Here is a 20,990-nt window from a genome sequence, read left to right as displayed (position 1 = left end):
TAAAAGGTATATTAACAAAAACAAAAAATATCTTGGTTAGAAGACTTACACTACGAATGTATAGAGAACACTGTACACGTAGCAGACTGTTTTATTTAGTACAAAAAGGTGCGCATCACTATAACAAATACAACTTTTTACATGTTCATTTTAAAAAAAGGAAGTACTTTATTCCGTCTTGACACTGAGCAGAACGTCATCCAGTAGAGTCTGCACTTCCTTGTGTCTGGTGACTGCTCGACTGATACAATCCTGAAGTTGTTCTGCTGAAAGGGCACTTCCGCCTGGTTAATGAGAAAATACAGAACCAGTTGTTACTACGCCCCAAGCAGAAGTCAGATGGAAACTGTAGCAAAACAGTCCTGTATCTAAGGTCTGGTTTTAATTCAAGATTCTAAATGGTGAAACCATTACAGTGACGTGTGAGTCTAGGGTCACAAATGTACAGAGGGCGCTTTGGAGAACAGTAAGTGGTGCAAAAATATATACTGTAAAGGTATTTATGACAACCTGCAGAAGTTCTCCTAAAGCAGCTGTGGAATCTTAGAACTCGCAAAGAAAAACAAGGTGGTCCTCCCCCTATCCAGCTAGGTTTTGTGATCGCTCAGTTATGTAGTTAAAACCAAAACACTTCAACAATGAACCTGGGCACAAAGCGGAGGGAGCGCAATCTATGTTATACTGAGTGCACAACCTCTGATACTGAGATAAGCCAGACTACAAAGCCAAATATCAACAAGAATTGTTAGATGCCAAATTTCCACTGTAATTCATGTCATGTTTTCCCATCACAACAAGTGTATGACTGATATATAACAACTATAATTCATATAAAAGGTGTTGGTACTCTCTGTGCAGCTAAACATTGTGTGGTCTAAGGCAGGGGCGCACGCAGGGGGGGTTTCTGGGTCTCCAGAAACCCCCCCTAAAAAAAAGTGCCCTACATAGCGGCACTGTACTATACAGCAGCCGCGGCTCTGTCAAAGAAGCGTACGTGGCGCGGACGCCTCTTTGACAGTGCCGCGGCTGCTGTACAGTACAGTGCTGCCGCGCATGCTCTCTCTTTTTTTGGGGGGTGGAGGGGAAACATCCCCCTTAAAAATCCTCCGTGTGCCCCTGTAAGGGCTGTCAGAAAGCAGTTGTGTAGGGGGACACTCTTGATGCTCCCAATAGTTTGGGGTCAAAGTCACAAAAATGGTGCATAAGAAGTTTAACATAACTTTCTTGACTTACATTGAGCTAATGTTTACCAGTATTTTCCCCATGAAAAGTGGCTGTGACTAAAGTAATCATTTTTATTGATGTTGTGCACTAATATTTTTGTTTTTAAAAACAAAACAGAAATTAAGCTAGCAAAACATTGGTGTTTCTTGCCATGTTTTACAAAGATATGAAGATTTAATTTATTACTAGATTTCACTTCAAATAGTCTTAAAAATGTTTGTAACACCCAAAAAAAAAAAATAGTGAATTTGACCCATTTTTTTTTTGGGCCTGTCCGAATACACAGGAATCAGTCATGGGTAGAATGCAGTATGTAGTGTACACCCAAAGCTGTACGGACAGTGTTTACGAGTATGAATTGGTGGATTGTGTACTTATGGGTAGATGTATATAAGCCCTAATGTGACTACTGACCACTTTACTCAGAGTTTGAGTCATTTTTGAAAGTAGACTCAACTGGTCATTTTCTGTACATTTCTATAACAACAAACACATACATTAAAGGGATATGGCAGGAGATGTTTTAGAAAATCAAACCAAGCTTTAATCTAGTTAAGAAAGGGGATGGACTGTCCTCTGAAGACAAAATAAAATAAAATTCAGCGGCAGCAACTGCTATTGGTAAATAAGTAAATAAGTCATATTTGCAGGTACTGTATATATGTGAAGCTAATGCACACACTAGCTCCACTTGAAGCAGCTCAATACAGTAACATTACGGTCTATGTGGGTCATTCAATAGTACGTTTTACAGCTGCATTTAAACAAGTTCACTTGAGCAGGGTGAATTTATAACAACTATTATAACAATGCCAATTTTACTTAAGTGCATGAAAAATATTTAAGGACGATTACACCCACATTATTGAAATACTGCCACTTCATGCTCACACACAGATCTATGGGCAATTTTGTTCACAAGTTAGAATTGCCAGAAATAATTTGTTAATCAATTCCCCAAACTCTCTAATCTATTCAAAATAGATTTGTTTTAAATGTAGGCGATTTTACTCTGATCAAAATGGCTGATTTTCCCATTCATTAGAATAGGCAATGCACTTTCAATGAGCACAGAAACCCAGTTGAAATGCATTGCCCGCAAGAAGGAATGGGAAAAGCTCAGCTAATCACAAGCAATGTTTACAGCTTGTTACTTGTGATTGGCTTAGCAGATACTGACTTCAAGCCCAGTTGAAAACAATGGCATAGCAATGAAAGACTATTATGAAACTGTTCCACAGTGCCTTGAAAATAAATACCTTTTTTTGAAGATTAAAAAAAAAGGTCAATTGAAAATTCTTTTCTATACTTGTCAACTTTATATAAAGTGGCAAGTGTGAAGGGGCGTGGCAGTGCAGATTCCATCATTTTGGCCCTGCCCCCTGAGGCGAAATGCCACGATCACAATCCAATATCAAACTGACGCGGTTTGCGGAAAATTCTATCACTGAGGTCCTAGTTCCGTCCCCTTCACTAAGAAGCGGGCTGAATCCAGGAGAAAGGCCTACTCTCACGGGGGTAAGGGAGAACTAACCAGACATGACGTGGTATGCTGTGAGCATTTTGCACATGAATGGGATATTTTACTGGTTTTCAGACTAAACTGCCTGAAACCAGTGAGATTAGTTTTGGAGATTTTTACTGAAATTTGCACTTCAACCTTTAATATATTCCCCCTGCTCTACACTTCACAATACAGGGTTTGCCGAATTCTCTGAATGGAAGATGTATCGCAAGGAGTTTATTGTTTTTGGTGAGGTGAGAAATAGAAGATTTACATGACTATTTGCCTTTAGTAGATTATGCGAACTGCATAATCATTGTAAATCATTGAAAACAAAAAAGGGACCTAATAACTGGGTCCTACTATGAGCAGGTAACAGCCTGTTACTTCCTGCCAGTGTGACCCAATGATTACTTGATATCATCATGATATAAACAAATGAATATCTCCCTTAGGATATACAATCTACAGGGAATGTCCATCTTCAGATCATTGTATTGTCCTGGCAGATTTCTTTATTTTGTTGCAGTTGAATACACAACAGATCTCCTGTGTAAATACAATTAATCGTATCCAAGGAACAAACCTCGGCAGGTATATTATTGTATTCAAGGGCAAAGAAAAGAAATGTGACTGTTCTATATAGAAGTCTCTGAATGTGGACTTCCCCCATTTACCTCTGTGTCTTTCTAATGTGTTTTAGTAAAAGTATGTGGGGAAACAAGAAATAGTTTGTATTATTGAGGGTTCAAGAATTCAGAGGATATCTTAATAATTACGAATAACCCAGTTATATAAATTGGCCTTTTTCTTCTCTGCTATATTAGTTTGCCGGCAACATCTTCACAGTTGGTAAATTAGAAAAAAAAATATTTGTAAAAGAATTACCTGGTTTCCGAATAGTACATAACTTTCCATCTTCATCTATCACAATAGTCAGTAGTCCAGTGGCTAAACCTTCTTCTTCATCGGTTGGGTCCACCAAAATGTACAGGCTGAGGAGAGAAACATGCCTTATTGTTCCACAGTAATGATATCATAGATCAGACAGTGGTTTATTTACAACTATGTAACCTGCCACCAGTAATACAGAAAGGCAAGTATTGGAACTGAAGCTTGGATAAACAGCAAGATTATCAAAAACATCTTCCACTATTAAATATATAGCTAAAACCCAAAACATTTTTCGTAAAACCATGAAATACAGAATAGCAGCAAACCTCCCTTTACAGAGAGAAGTGTAGTCCAGCGCATCTCGATGCTGGGTGATTCATAGTACAATTGTCCCACTTGCAGTTCTGGTCCGGAGACCATCCCATTTCACTGCTGGCCTCAAGCCCCGTGTCCCTTTTGGCGTTCACACCAAGCCCCATGACCCTTTTGGTGTTCACACCAAACCCCGTGCCCCTTTTACCGATCAAACCCCGTGCCCCTTTTACTGATCAAACCCTGTGCCCCTTTTACTGATCAAACCAAACCCCGCGCCCCTTCTACTGATCAGAAGAAGTTCTGTGCTAATCCACTGCTGCAGTTGTCCCATTTGTACCTCTCGGTTAAGTGCCATTCCACGGGTGGCCTCCGAGCTCTGTGACATTCCACCAATCACCCAAAGCTTCATGACTTTCCACAAATCACACCAAGGTCTATTACATTGCAAATACTGATTGAGAAATCATCAAGTACCACAATCTTCAGTAATTAATAGCTAGAAATGCATTGTAAAATGCCTACTAAATATCCCATGAAATGCTCTAAACTAATGATGTCCTACATTCTGTCAATAAATGGACCTTAGTCCACGTCATCAGTCAATTGTTCCAAGTGACTGTCATTGCAGCAATAAGCCCAAGTAATTCTAGTTTCAATTACCAATTGAGATTTGCTGGAGCATGTAGTAACCCCAGATTTAAAGTATTATTTAAAATTGTACAAACATATTAAAGTAATAATCTTTTGATAGGTAATAATGCTCATCACTGCATCTTCCATGAGGCTCAACCAACCATTAAGGAAACAGTAGATATAACTGGAGTACATTATATGCAGCCCTACTGCCATTATGTCATCTACAGATGACTAAGAAAATATGCACCAGTATTCAGATTACAAAAGGGCTGAAGGTTAATTTCCTGAAAACATTTGAAAATTATGTATTATTTCTAATGCCAAAGAGAAAGTGATGTAAAAAGAGAAATATTTATAAGACAGAGTTATGTGGATTTCTTGATGGTGTTAGTACATTTACCTACATAGGTCCCCATGTACTTTCTGTGCTCTGCACACACCCGATTAAAGAAAAACTAAACCGAAAACATTCAAGATATCTTTCACCTACAACACATAAGGTATCTCAGGCACTTAACCAACTACTAAATGGATTATGATATTGACCAAAAAATATTGAAGCACAGATGTCGGTTATTACTCTTCAAACCGGATAAACTGACCTTGCAGTATGTGGTGGCTATTTATACTAGATTAAAATCTGATAGGAATTTATTATGTATGGTAATGGTGTAAAACTGAAATGAACAAAGCCATCATTCCTTGTGTGGAGTAGCCGTTTGCCCTAGAAGTGCAGGAGCGCATATCAATGTTGTGATCCATGCTGAACAGCTAGACCACACTGTGTAAGGAAGCATGTACACCCTCTGTGTACACCCTCTGTGTACACCCTCTGTGTACACCCTCTGTGTACACCCTCTTGTTGGCGGCTATGGTTTTATTTGGGAAAGCGGGTATTTTTCACTAAGTTTGTCTATAACATAATAAACCTAAAGACATTGAGTTTAGGTCAGGTATAAATGTAATTACAGAATGCAAAGAACAAGAGTATATATACACGAGATTGTTACTGAAGCACAAACTCTCTTGTCCCAAAGTAGAAAGCAAAATACTTATCTTGTAGGGATCCGTTAAATGAGGCCACACTAAGTCCAGTGAGAGCCACATTCAGAAATGATTACACCTCATACATCATTATAAAAAGGTTTCAAAATTATTTCTATGTTTTATTAGTACAAGGCCATATTTACAATTGAGGTTACCCTAAGGATCGCCCGAGTATATGCACTACAGTAGTATATGTTCATACCCTTTATCTAGCATGTCTTTATTTTCTATAATTAGGTAAAAGAATGTGGTTGTTGAAGAAGTAAAAACAAAGAAAAAAATTAAAAGGCAAATAAAATGAACATAAATTCACGCTGCCCTAATTTGCCTGTCACAAATATAGCTGTGCTTAAATACAAAAATGTTTTTAATGTCTATTAGATTCTGTTTTCAGATGTAAATCAAAATTCTTTATCTTGTAAAATGTCACCAAGACACGAGATGAGATGCAAATTAAATGCTAAATATGGCAAAAAAATATATTTTTGGGTGTCATTAGGATGGAATATAAATAAAAGACAAAATCTGACGTTAGATTTATATTCTTGCTTGACAATCAGGTAAGAGAGTTTTTGTCATTTATCCAAGTTAATTAAACCGAAAATTCCATTCTTAGGTGGAATAAGTACATTGGCTCAAATGACTCCTATTCTGATTTGCCCTCATCATAGGATACTTACTCGTCAAATATGGCAAACGATGTAGACACCGGCTGTTTCTGAATTTTCAGGGCGTTCTTGGTTGATAACTCCACTTCAGCCAAACCTGTATCTTCATTTATTTTAACAGATGGCAATTGTACTATAAAGAGAAAGAGCAATAACATTATTTCAGAGTGTATCCAGGCATAAGAGTGTTTATTATGACTGAATGTAAGCATTCTGCTTTGTACATTCATTAGTCCGCTTGTCATACTGCAGGGGCCCTCTATGCTCGGACGGCTGGGAACACAGAGGGTTCTCTGAAAGACAAATTATTTGCCTGGACTCTGCTGGAAACGTGATAAAAGTGGTATGGAGCACAATCTGCTGTCTGTGCTGAATAACAATAACTATGTAGAACACTTTTAAAGATCCAGTGGGATAAGTCATAAGATATTTAAATACTTGGGACAGCATTGCGGAAGAATAAAAATGTATGTCTGTATCAAATCAATTTACATTTCAACATCACAGATGAACTAGAAAATTTCTTCAGTGTAACTTTAAATGTTTTAAAATCTACCTCTGAATTCTGAGCTAAAAATATTTCTTTTACTATGTGTTCTAAAATCTTACTGAAACATTTTCCAATTGGTTACGTTAATTACAGGTGCATTTTACACCTTATTCTCATCAGTCTTCTTCTCCTGCTTGTCTCTATGTTCTCAGTTTTGAAATGGGAGGGGACAGAACAACCTGTAGCCAATCAGATCATTGAAATGCTCTCAGCAGCACAGATTACTTCAGGAGATGGGTGCTGATCTAGTGGGAGGTAGTGACCTGACCGCTGTATCTGCGGGAAGGGTTACATGGGAGAGGGGCAATGTCTTAATGTGGGACGGAGAATGGAGGCAACCAGGAAGTCAGGAGTTAGGTAGTTGGACAGGCAGAGTCCTTCAACAGGACACCGGTCAGAGGCTCCTGTTATTGTTGCAGGAAGACTGTGGTTTAAAGTGAGCCTATATTTGATACAAAGTTCATACATCCAACTAGTGAAGGGGAGAAAAGGAACAAGTTTCACAGGATAATGTCACTATGATTACTGTGTCTTAATCCGGACAACTGACACACAAGATAACAAAATATGTGGGGATAGCTCACTATAATACTGTTCAGTTATTTAACATTGATAAAGACGTATGGGGGAGCATATAAAATATGATCGAAATTCATATTAGCTGCATATCCGTTTATTTATTTCAGAATGATAGAAGCACTAAGTAAGGAGAACAATTTAACACAGAAAGGAAATCCAAATAAAAACAAATGGCAAAATGTGTTATTTTAGATTTGACAGTAAATATAAAAATATTTTGCCAATTTAGTTCCTCTGTTAAATGCAGCTTACTGGTAAAGTAACATCTGACCCAATACAATGTGCCAACACAGTGCTCTGGAATAGCAGAAGTGTGATGTAAATTCCTTGCATCCTCCAATCGCCACTGTAGATCATACAAGAGGCAGCAACAGCATTGTTACTGGGGCAGATTCCCCACCTGCCTGCAGAGGATCTAACAAAGGAAGGCTGAGGAGGAGGCAGAGCGGCTGCCCATATAGTAGCAATACACTGGCTTCTATCCCTGTCTGACCATAACACACGTAGGGGCGGATTCAATTCTAAGCGACATCACTGCTATGTCCGGCTACGCACACTTCTTGGTACTACGATACCCCAACATCATAGATTTTCCTGCTCTCCTCTATGGGGTGCAATGTTGCATCTCTGCAGACTGCCTTTATCCTGGACACACTCCGTAGCTTAGAAGTGAATTGGCCCCATGTACTTTTTAAGTCTTAAAAGTGTGAAATATGGTCTGAAAAATACAGTTTAGTAAAACTTAATATCTCACAGAATAAATATATTGTTATGAAAGATTATATATATTTTTTAGTATCACAAATTATTTTTATTTTTGAAACTGGACTACATCAATGTTACGTGCGCTTCGCATTAAAGAACACCTGTTGCTAACACACAGTGGAGCCATTCTGTAACCTGAACCAATATTTAAGTGAACACAGACTTACAAATTATACTAGTCAGTGCCTCGTGAATGTAACTCATGTAGTGATGTAGTGTCTCAGCGATCTCACTGGCTCTTACAGTATTTATAAGCTGTTTTCCGTTGCACAAAGAACACAATCAAATCTTCAATCAGCATCTTACCATTTCTCAAAGCAGCAACCAATGCACACGTACAGGCATCGAGGATATTCCCATCGTAGTTCAGGCATATGAGGTCACAGTACAGAACCCATGCCAGCTACAAACGGAGGACAAACAATGTCATTACAAACACAACATATTGCATGGATCTACTTAACTTCCATACATTTTCACTTCATTCATTAGTAAAATACACCAGGAAATACACTCTTCTGTAACATTCCACTGAAAGTACAGAATCCGGCCCAGTGTCCACCACCTCAGAGGATGTAGAAAAATCTATTATTTTTTTGAGGTTTGAGGTCCACTGCACAGAGAATACAAGCAGGCCCGGCGCTCCCATTAGGCAAGGTTAGGCACTTGCCTAGGGCGCCGGGCTCTGGAGGGCGCCTGGAGATGCCACAGAACTGGAAATTAATTTTGAAACTGTGCGGCGACCGCTGACCATACCTGTCACGGCCGCCGCACAGCATTCAGATGCATGGGGAGGGGGGAAGAGGCTATTGCTCACCACCGCCGCCTCTCTTCTCCGTCTCCTCCCCTCCACTTACTAGTGTCAGTGAGTGGAGGGGAGGAGACGGAGCAGAGAGGCGGCGGTGGTGAGACAAGGTAAGAAAAGACGGGGTGAGGGGGAGGAGGGAGGAGGGCGCCGATTTTTGCGGGGGGGGGGAGAGGGCGCCGATTTTGCCTAGGGCGCCATGGACCCTAGCACCGGCCCTGAATACAAGACTGCACCCCTAAATGCATTCTCTCAACCACTTTGTCTCATTTAAATAATTTTGTCCCGCACAACAAAATCCAAAAGTAGGCGCATACATGAGTCTCCTCCCAGTATCTTGGCCAGCAAAGAACTATACTCAACCATAAAACTGGATATACATTGCCTTGGAAGATTATTCAGCCCCCAACACTTTTTCACATTTTGTTGCTACAGCTTCTGAATTTGAAATGTTAGTTGGTGGCACTGATCCACGAATTATTATGTACTATGTAAAATCAAAAGACATATTCCAAAACCTCCTACAAATTACTAAAAAAAAATAATTGATTAAGCATAAAAAGTATTCACACCCTATGTGAGTGCATGCTCAAACTTGCAATACATTACCTTTGTTCAACTCCACCTGTGTAAGAAATGAGTGGATCATCTTTTGTAAATACACCTCTCTGTGAGGTTCTACAGCCATACTGCTTAATGTCCCTGAATGTCCAGGAGACTCACAAATTTCTAGTTTTCCCCTAGTGAAGTGGGTAGGGCCGGATGACGCAAATCACAACGAGTCGTGTCATCATGGCCCCGCCCCCCTGCTACGTGATGCCATGAGTTACGGCACTGCGCTGGCGGAGGAGGGCAGCAATGATGTGATTTGCACACCCATGCCTCACGCCCCCTGCACCAGGGAGATCCAAAATCTTGACAGGTATGCCTACAGCATGGTTCAATATTTGAAAAAAAAAGGTATTGACGATACAAAATGGAGATGAAATCTAGACAAGTCAGAGATATGATTATTATATTAGAGGGGCACCAATCTGGGGCAATGAAGATGTCTCAGAGCCCGGTGTAGTCCATTGTAGGAATATTGTTTCAGCTTGGATGTTCTAAGCTAATAATTACCAGGGTATTTGGCTTAAAAGTACTGTTACCCCTCTAACATTTGGGTACGTCCGATGATCCAGTGCATCTTGCCTACAATACACAGTAAATAATAGCGATGAATTATTAGCAATGAATATAAAATAGAAGTGTCCATACCTTGCTGTTAACAATGCACAGGTCTTCTTTCTCTATTATCTGTGAACTTAACACAAAACAACATTATGTGAATGTATTTCTACCTTCACCTTCATTAGTGTCCACGTGTTAGTAAGTTGCTCTGTTTAAAGGGACTCGACAAATAAATAAGTAGACTAATTCTGGCTCAATGACCTGGGCAAAGGTTTCTACTTCACTTTGCTTCACCTGAGGGTTTCCAGTTCACTTGTGATTTTGAATCTGGAGACCTATAGTGGGTGATACTCAGTGTGTTTCCTAGAGAACCTGCATACACAGAACAACTGGTAATCCCGATGCTCTGCTCTCCCTGCTTTACAGTACTTACAAAATGTGAACTTGTGTGGCCCTGCCATTCTCAGTACCACGTGCAAGATAGGGATTATAAGGGATTGTCAGATCATCCCTGCTAGGAACCACCAATGTAAATGGCCGAGGTTCTTCATACATGTAGGTGCTGGTACCTAACTGAGTACAGCAAGTGGTGCACTATTACTTAATACTATTATTGGGAAAGGAAATTACTTAGTACAATTAGTAACAGACACCAAAAGGGAGGGGAGCACTGACTACTGCAGCCTGGTAATAAGTGCATAGCAGTAGCCAGGAAAGGAATCAGTGGAACTGCCAGAGCCTAAGAAACATGAATTAGGTAAATACAACAATCATATATAACGGGTTCCTTCCTGAGACACTAACAACATGTACTTGGAAACTGTTTCATTTGTTGTGTAAACATAAAATATAGGTGTGTATCCTCTGTAAAGTGCAGCATTGTAATACAAGGCAATATAGCACAACGAATATCCATGTTGTTATTCACGATCATGTATATACTATGAACTGAGCTCATACTTCCACAAAGCAGTAAAACGATAATTGAGGTAACAGAATGCACCAACCACATATCTATGCTGAGTGGAGGCAAAGTTACCGAGTATGTGTTATTGTTTAGTGTGGCTGTTATGTGTATATGGATAGACCGATAATATTAATCCACCCAAAGGGTAGAATAACATTTTTAGCCAAAGCAAATAGACGAAAAAGTAATGTTTAGGAAACATTCTAATGAAACCAAATGAATACATTTTTAATCTGCAATCTTCCCTTTAAGTGTATAGTAGTTATCAAAAACGTTTGCACACAAAACGTATTATAGACTCGTACTTTTGAATGACATCTGCAATGAACTGACTGGCGACCTGAGCCTCTTCTCCAGGAGGTCCGGGGCGAAACCGCGAGGAACACAACGGGGTTAGATCTACATTAGGTACTGAAAATACGGAACGGTGTTAGTCTCCATGGAAGTGTCTGTGTTAAGTCAATGAGCAAACAACATGGCTGCTCTTTGTAAAAGTGCGTTAGTGATAATGCAGAAGAATAATCCAGACTGTTTACTATTACTTAGGTAACAGTATTGTTTTCACCGATGTATTAAAGAGAAAAGAATATTAAATATTGTGCAAAAGAACATATTTATTTATATCATTAGAAAAACATGAATACTTTACATTTTTCATTGTAATTATTCTCTTAAGGACTTGTTCACTTTAGTGCTTCTTCAAAGGTTTCCTGAAATTTGAAACTCTGACTGAAGAGAACTGCAGGTAATGCTGAAAGCATAAGCTGTGATGTCCCTAAGCCAACATGTGCCTGTGTGTCACACATAGGCAGCCGCTTCTGTCTCTACTCCGCTCACCTCCCAACCAGAGGGAGACGGTAATTATCAACACCCATGTGCACAAAGCGCTTGTCTGTCTTTTAGGTGCATTCACTGAATTGAGAAAGCCTTTTATAATCAATTTTATCTCGGATGTTGCCCATATCATCATCATCATCATCATCATCAGTTATTTATATAGCGCCAACATATTCCGTAGCGCTTTACAATTGGGGACAAACGTAATAAACTAATAAACAAACTGGGTAAAACAGACAAAGAGGTGAGAAGGCCCTGCTCGCAAGCTTACAATCTATGGGACAATGGGAGATTGACACATGAGGTTAAGTATACATTTTGCATCTTGGCCCAGCCAGACTGCAAAGGTAGGGTGACTCATAAGCTAAATGATCCTGTCACACAATAATGTTGGTCCGGGGGTAGTTGTCTTGTGTGAAATTGTGTAACAGGCTAAAGGTAGTGAGGTTAAGATGGTGGTTGAGGAATATTATACGCTTGTCTGAATAGGTAGGTTTTCAGAGAACGCTTGAAAGTTTGTAGAACAGAGGAGAGTCTTATTGTGCGAGGGAGAGAGTTCCATAGAGTGGGTGCAGCCCGAAAAAAGTCCTGTAACCGGGAATGGGAGGATGTAATGAGGGTGGATGAGAGACGCAGATCTTTTGCAGAACGGAGTTGCCGAGTTGGGAGATATTTTGAGACAAGAGAGGAGATGTATGTTGGTGCAGCCTTGTTGATGGCCTTGTAGGTTAGTAAAAGTATTTTATATTGGATTCGGTAGAAGACAGGCAGCCAGTGTAGAGACATACAGAGTGATTCAACAGAGGAATAGCTATTTGCAAGAAAAATCAGTCTTGCCGAAGCATGCAAAATAGATTTTAGGGGTTTGAGTCTGTTTTTGGGAAGACCAGTAAGGAGGGAATTGCAATAGTCAATGCGGGAGATGATTAGTGCATGAATTAAGGTTTTAGCAGTGTCTTGTGTGAGATATGTGCGGATTCTGGAAATGTTCTTTAGATGTATGTAACATGATTTAGATATAGAGTCAATGTGGGGAACAAAGGATAGGCGTGAATCAAGGATTACACCTAGGCAGCGAGCTTGTGGGGTGGGATTTATGGTCATGTTATCAACAGAGATAGAAATGTCAGGTATGCTCTTGTTGGCGGGTGGGAATATTATTAACTCTGTTTTAGAAAGATTAAGTTTGAGTTGACGAGAGGACAGCCAAGATGAAATGGTAGAAAGACAGTCAGTTACACGGGACAACACAGATGTCGAGATATCAGGAGAGGATAGATAGATTTGGGTATCATCCGCATAGAGATGATACTGAAAGCCAAAGGAACTTATTAGATTTCCAAGAGAAGCGGTATAGATAGAGAACAGCAGAGGACCTAGCACCGAGCCTTGTGGTACTCCAACTGATAGGGGAAGCGGAGCAGATGTGGCTCCAGAGAAATTAACAGTGAAAGAGCGATTAGAGAGGTAAGATGAGAACCAGGATAGAACTGTGTCTTGAAGACCTAGGGATTGCAGCGTTTGTATGAGAAGAGAGTGGTCAACTGTGTCAAATGCAGCCGAGAGATCAAGGAGAATTAGGAGAGAGTAATGGCGTTCAGTCTTAGCAGTGATCAGATCATTAACAACCTTGGTCAGCGCAGTCTCTGTGGAGTGTTGAGAACGAAAGCCTGACTGAAGAGGATCCAACAGGTTGTTTGCGGAAAGAAAGCGTGTGAGGCGAGTGTAGGCAAGTCTCTCTAGAAGCTTGGAGGGGCAAGGGAGCTGAGAGATGGGACGGTAATTTGAGAGAGAGTTTGGGTCGGAGTTTTGTTTTTTTAGAATAGGAGTAATCACTGCATGCTTGTATAGTGATGGAAAGATGCCAGTAGAGAGTGAGAGATTACAGATTTGAGTTAGAGGTGAAATGAGCACAGAAGACAGGGATCTACCAATTTGCGAGGGAATAGGATCAAGAGGACAGGAGGTAGAGTAGGAAGATAAGAAGAGCGTAGAAATTTCCTCTTCATATCTAACCACTTTGAAGTGTGCCAGAGTGGAACCAACATGTGGGTGATCAGGGCATTGGAACACACTCCCCTTCTCCATGACTTCCCAGACTCACAGCTTAGAAAAGTGGATTCTGACATTTGAGTTTAGAGACGGTCACATCTGTATACAGCATACAATCCTGCAGTATATAGAAAAACAGGGAAGGGGGAAATAAACCTACAGGGAAAATCTGGTATGGTATAGATATAGGACTGCTGTGACAATCACACCGCAGCTACGTCACCGACAAGAGTACAGATAACAAACTTCTTCCTGTTACTCTCAACTTCAAAGCAGATCTATTACTTGCAGCAGGAGCCCAGACTGTAGTTTACTAGAATTACAGGGATTGTGCTATATATTCAGTAATGTCAGGACAACACTAGAAAAGAGTGAATTGACAATGACGTTAGTGAAGTTCATGTCAATACATTTTTGATTCTGTAAATAGTTGTTCACGGTTACTTACTGTATACATTTTAATTTAAATGCCTTGTGTTTTAACCTGTATGTTAAAGGGGTTATCCATTCTGGGACAATCCCTGCTATTTAGGCTTCATTGCAATTAATCCCCTAGACCAGTGATTCCCAAACTGTGTGCCATGGCTCCCTGGGGTGCCACGGTGATCTCACAGGGGTGCCACGGCCAGGGCCGGTGGTAAGCAAGGCGGGGGATTACTTGGTAATTATTTTGGCTTAGGGGTGCCTGTAAAAAATTATTGAGACCCTAGTGGTGTCTAGAAGTGAGAAAGTTTGGGATCCACTGTCCTAGACCCAACTGTCACCAGCTCCCATCCAGCCCTGTCTAACAATGTGCAGAGAAAAGTATCATCAGATGCAGAAGTTCAACTCGTTCAAGCTTAAGAGGTAAATGGGAAACCCAATTAAAGAGATGTGAACAACTGGTCTTGGTCAATGTGTTGTGTAAAAACAACAAGAGCAACATTCTATTCCAATAATCACATTTCAGAAATACCAACGCGTGAGTAACATTTACTCACCAATGTATCCCTTATTAGGGGCATCTATCGCAGGGGTCGTGAACTCCTAAACAACAAGCAAAAGAAAGACAGTTTGTAAGGTCTAAGAAATAGCGATCACTGTACACTCCGACAGATCTGGTCAACATCAACTTTGAAAGTAAGGTCATTACCAGCAATATGTAATCTACAAACACAAACAGCTTCCTTCGCCCCAGATTAGAAAGGAGTAAATATGTAGACTTACTGCTTTAATGCCACATATTACAGAGCAGTTTCCAAGCTTCACTAAAGCCGAACCATTTGCTGTCGTAATAGATCCTGTAATAAAGTTAAAATATATCAAAAGAATTCTAAGGCCCTAATAAAAAAAATAAAATGTTCTGCATAAAAAAGATCAATAAACAAGTGTCTTGTGACCACAGATGTTTTACATTAGGACTATTATTAAAAATGAACACAATGTACACCACATGCCCTACGGCTTACTTGACAATTCTTTAAAATGATGCTAAGAAGTCTCAGGCCTCATCCATGGTGTGTAAATTCCTTGAGTTCAAACCAATGCTGGCGAGAGCCATTAATCTTGTTATTATTGTATACATGGTGAAATGTACTATTTACAACAGAGAAATGAATCTGATGCCAGCAACCTGTTAGACAGATGATTGATTTCATATTCAGCGGCTATAAAAAGTATTCACCTTCCTTCCACATTTTATTTTCTTACATAATAGAATCTGAATGGACTTAAGAACTTCTTACTACTGATCAACACAAATGACTCTATAGTCTGTAATAATAAATAAAAATAATAAATAATTAAGCAATCTAAAGGCTTTTACCAGGTGCAAAACGGATAGAGACTTACCCAAATGGACTCACAGTAGTAATTGCAGTTTAGAATGCTTCTAACAAGTGTAAATTAAATTATTATCGTAGACTTGTGAGGCCTCAGTGCCGTACATTAGGGAGAAGAGAATATACATAAAACAGGGACATACAAGGTAGACCAAATAAACACAGACATGAAAACAAAGGGTATAGAGGACCCTGCTCATTAGAGGGCTTACATTCTAAGTGGAAGAGAGCACAGATGAAACAAGAGGAGAGAGTGTGGCTCAGAGTGGAGATTGGGACAGTTGAGAGGGTGGATTAGTGTGAGTAGTGTTATCAGATATATTCAAATTATTGTTTGTTTGTTTTTTTATTTATTTGTAATTAAGAAAAAGCTTTGTTTGCTTTTTATTACAGAGAACTGTATGTTGATCAGTGGGAAGAATGCCTAACTAAATACACTTTCATAATATAATAAGAAAATAAAATATGGGAGTGAATACTTTTCTAGCCACTATATATGACAAAGAATTGGTCTAATAAGTGGCTTTCATTAGGTCATCTCACAGTGAATGCATTGGTTTCAACTCAAGGAATTTGCACACCATGGGGGATGCCTGTGTGAGAGGTCTTAGCATCATTTTGAAGAATTCTCAAAAATTAGTCAGAGGACATTAGATATATCCATCTATCTCTTTCACCAGTATTCAGCAAGTTGTCATATTAGGAGGGATGTTCTTCTCTAACAGAATAGACAGAGTGACTGACAGTTTTGCAGACTTGATCTGCAGAGGGGCACATTGTGGACTGGTGGATTAATACACAGGGGAGTGGAGCCAAGAAAGTCAAATGACTGCAATCTCAGTTTTTGACCTGTATAAATTAACATAATAACTTGTCTGTAATTGAGTGGGGAGCGGATACTTTACTTTTTAACAGCCATGCAGTGGTATGTCAGGTTAGCACAATCTATTTAACTTTCATGGTTCATATCTGAAAATGTTTGTTGTCTAACACTCCCTTAAATAAGCCCCGTCTCGGTTTCATGTTCATGCAAAGATCTGCGACATTTTAATAAAGAGTCTAGTCCACTGTAAGCCTTAAAGTGCTTCATCACCACTGTAATCTGACACTTACCAACATTTATTGTGGTTGTCCTGAATTCATTTAGATCTCGTCCATCTGGTCGACAATTCTCTTTCTGCAAAAATACTACAATAAACAAAAGTATCCCACAAAAAAGATAAGCCAAAAGAAGCTTTAAGACACAAAGGGCTAGATTTACTAAGCTGCGGGTTTGAAAAATTGGGGATGTTGCCTATAGCAACCAATCAGATTCTAGCTGTCATTTTGTAGAAGGTACTAAATAAATGAAAGCTAGAATCTGATTGGTTGCTATAGGCAACATCCCTACTTTTTCAAACCCGCAGCTCAGTAAATCTAGCCCAAAGTCCTGAAGGCCCTTCCTTTTTCCACTACCTTAAACTGTAATATCAGCACACGTAGCCTAGGACTCAAAAAAAAAACCACACTACTGGACACACTTACCAACACGTGGAAAGTGTCTTACATGCAACAACACAGCACTTCATTTTGTAAAAATTAATCTGTAATAATGTAAGGTGACTGGTTTTCCATTTAACACCTATTTTATATCAGCTTAGTGCAGAGAGCCTGATAAGTGCACTAAAAAGAACAAATCATCAATACAGGAAACAGAAGTTTGTCTGGGAACGGGAGGGAACATAAGCTCTTCTACCCTCTTGTAAAGAAAATGTGGCTGGACTAAAGATTCGTTGGAAAGAGGTCAGGCCAAGGCAACGCTGCCCCAGGATTTAGTGTAGTTATTTTTCCACTTAAATTGTTAATACCTGTTTACTAAAACAATGAGAAGACTACCTATCTGTTTTTACATCTCCCTCATTGTATTAGTGTGGATATATAGCGCTTCACATGCTGACCAACCTATCTTGTACACAAAAAGGGAGGTCAAAAAGGACACGAGAGGCTGTTTGTCAGTAAATGTATTTCTGTGACAGCACAAACTGGTGTCATGCTTTACACAACAGCATGGTGGCTCAGTGGTTACTTTACAGCACTGGGGTCATGAGTTCGATTGCCGGTCTTATCTGTGTGGAGTTTGCGTGTTCTCCCCGTATTTGCGTGGGTTTCCTCTGGGTGCTCCGGTTTCCTCCCACACTCCAAAAACATACTGATAGGTTAATTGGCTGCTATCAAAATTAACCTCAGTCTCTCTGTCGGGGTGTGTGTTTGTTAGGGAATCTAGACTGTAAGCTCCAATGGGACAGGGACTGATGTAAGTGAATTCTCTGTACAGCGCTGCAGAATTAGTGGCTCTATATAAATAGCTGATGATGATGAAACACCCAAAAACTGTGGCAGTGAAATAGCCAGCTCAGCCCAGAAGTCTAGAACAAAGAATCCAGGGAATTTTGAGAACGTATAAAAGTTTGATAACATAAGAAAAGTGTATTTGTGAGTGTGAAGTGACAGAACCATATGATCTATAGGAGAAAGTGTGTTATTCTGTATAAAATATCAGCACAGCTAATGCTAAAAACTCATTGGTCAATGTTGTTTCTCCCCAATACACTGATTACATCGTTGCTCACTGATAATATAGCGTAACATGAGTTGACATTTTTATTACTATACTTACTAGAAATTTTCTGTAATATTCTAATGGTTCTACTGTTCTGTAGAGGGAAAAAAGGAGAGAGAAGGACAATGAAGAAATAATAAAATTAAACCAGTATAAGTGACCTAGTACAGTTTAAATATTACATCTTTGAAGTATGTAAAACAACTGAAACAAACTTTAATTATGTTCCAATTCTTACTTATGTAGTCCTTCCTGTGGTGTCCTGGATGGTGGAGTGTGTATAGTCCCTCTAATAGAACCGTTTAGGGTGACTGTAGTATTCAGCAGGTTAGACCACCAATGAGTCCTTTAGACCATCACACCAGCACACACAGGACACACAGAACTTGTCTGCGATCCTCACATAGTTCCAGCAACAAATGTCCCGGAGCCCTAATTCTCAGCGCCATTGTATACCATATTCTTCCCAATATTGTTTCCATGGCAACCATCCTGAGATGATTGAGGAATTCTGGGGAATTTGCCTAAACTGGAATCAACTAAATACATACATTATACTGATTGCAAATTCTACATAAACTAATGTGTCAGCTCACCGTCAAGCCTTTTATTTTGAAGTGTTACCTCTTTTCATTGACACAATGTTGTGCAATTAGAGGCAAAGTGGGAGAAGGACAACTCTCTGGTATTTTTGTGGCTCATCTTTTCTCAACCTCTAAGTTAGCTATTTTATTACATCGCTTTTTATTGAATTGTCTATTTATAATACATGCAGACCCTCACACGGCAGGTTGGACGCAGCGTGTTATCCACTACAGTAGGAGTACTGTGTAGTTATGGAACAATCTGCTGCATGGCATCTATTCAGAACGCCACAAAAATGGTGGGCACAGCTATCTCACATGCCAACATGACACCGTTAGAGACACATTTACTAGAATGAATTTGCCTGGACTGAATGAATGCTTGTAAAATGCTTGGTTTCTAATAACTTGTTAATTGATAATATGTTAATAAACTTAACGGTGGGAAATACTGGATCGGACAAATTAATTGGATCATGGTAGCAAATAGGTAATAGGCACTGGTGGATGCATTGGGATATACCTAAAGCTGCCCATACATGAACAGATCAGTCACCTGGCCCAGGTTCCCAGATCTTTAAGTTTGGCCACATAGATGTGTAGCTGAAGTAAGTTCAGAACGCTCAGAACCTAGGAGTCCTATCAGCTTGGTTGGCCGATAACCGCACACACTGGCAGATGGCAGTCACTGTCTGACCTGATGTTACACGAGTCTCAATCAACATCTGAATGATTGAATCCAGGATTATGTTAATTGAGATTGGTTTGAGATTGGCAGTTGTTTGGGGCCTATGCAGAGATCGATATAGCTTTATATAATGGCTTTACTATTTTTCTGGTAAAAGACACAACACAGATTGATTTATCATTTATTTCATCATAATGTAGTTTCATTTTAGTATGGTCAGTCAAAAATCATGATGGGATTTTATTGGTAAACTAATGTGCACATAGTGAAGGCTCCTGTATAATAGAATTCGCATTAAATAATAATTCAGAAGTCTGTACAATTACACAGCAAGTGATGCATTAAAGTTAGTTGTATATATAGGAGTATAGTCACTGCTGGTACACCTGGAGGATGCAGCATTTATAAGGAGACATACACTCAGTATACAGGTGAGTGCTGTACTGTGATAAACTCACTTGAAGCCGGCAGCCATCTCTCCACTTCCAGCATGTGTCAGGACGCGCACGATGAGGATATTGCAGATATATAAATAAGAACTACAAGGAGCAGAGACCAGGGCTGCAGAGCAGAGGAAGTCACACGCACATGTGCTGCTGCAAACATGCACTAAACATCCTCTACAAACATCTATGTGACTCCGCTTTACTCCCCCTGCTGGCCACATACAAGAACAGCATCCCGACAATGTTAAATTAATTTACTATGGTGAATGTTAAGAGTAGTTTGCTCCACAACCCATTCTAAAGTGAATAACAGTTACTATTTTGAATGTCCAGGTTAAAAAAAACAAACTATAAATTCTCGAGTCTGTTAACTTGAGCCATTTCAGTGTTACTGCTTCTCCCACTTATTTTCCAATTGCCATATTTTACATGTTTTATTTGACAGAATAGAGCTCTAACGAGTTTAAATTATCCCAGTACTCGTAATCCCAACCATTCATCTATCTGAAGCTGCAACTCCTCCCTTCACACAAACTACTGCACACATTTGCATTGCATTGTAACACAATAAAGTACAGTACTATACTGAATGGTATCCTGTGCACTATAGAATACCAATAGTGTCATCACATTATAACTACAAACAGTCTGCTGCCTGTACAGATAGATGCCTTACGGTTAAACACCTTTTCTGTGCACAGGAGCAGCACTTGGCTGAATGTAAAGTGGCAGATTGCAGGGCCGGCTATACACCTTGCGGGCACACGGTGGCGCTGCTCAGATCCTGCGCGGGTGAGCCGGTCAGGGAGAGACCCCTCTTGGATCAGAGTGTGTCTGACA

General features: G+C 39.7%; 1 protein-coding gene across 1 annotated transcript; it reads right to left on the bottom strand.

Annotated features, from left to right (window-relative positions):
* Window positions 1–73: 73 nt before the first annotated feature.
* EXOSC8 (exosome component 8) lies at window positions 74–20,340 on the bottom strand. The gene is made up of 11 exons (XM_075199013.1): window positions 20,163–20,340; window positions 18,490–18,526; window positions 16,947–17,010; window positions 15,220–15,293; window positions 14,994–15,039; window positions 11,430–11,535; window positions 10,245–10,290; window positions 8,489–8,585; window positions 6,301–6,421; window positions 3,617–3,723; window positions 74–284 (listed from the first exon to the last, which is right to left on the bottom strand). The coding sequence occupies exons 1-11, from the start codon at window positions 20,177–20,179 to the stop codon at window positions 169–171; spliced, it is 831 nt and encodes a 276-aa protein (XP_075055114.1). The 5' UTR covers window positions 20,180–20,340; the 3' UTR covers window positions 74–168.
* Between the last annotated feature and the right edge of the window lie 650 nt (window positions 20,341–20,990).

This window comes from Mixophyes fleayi, chromosome 2 (genome assembly GCF_038048845.1).
Source record: "Mixophyes fleayi isolate aMixFle1 chromosome 2, aMixFle1.hap1, whole genome shotgun sequence".
NCBI lineage: Eukaryota > Metazoa > Chordata > Amphibia > Anura > Limnodynastidae > Mixophyes > Mixophyes fleayi.
Note: the sequence above shows the minus strand (reverse complement) of the source record. Positions and strands in the feature narration are given on the sequence as shown.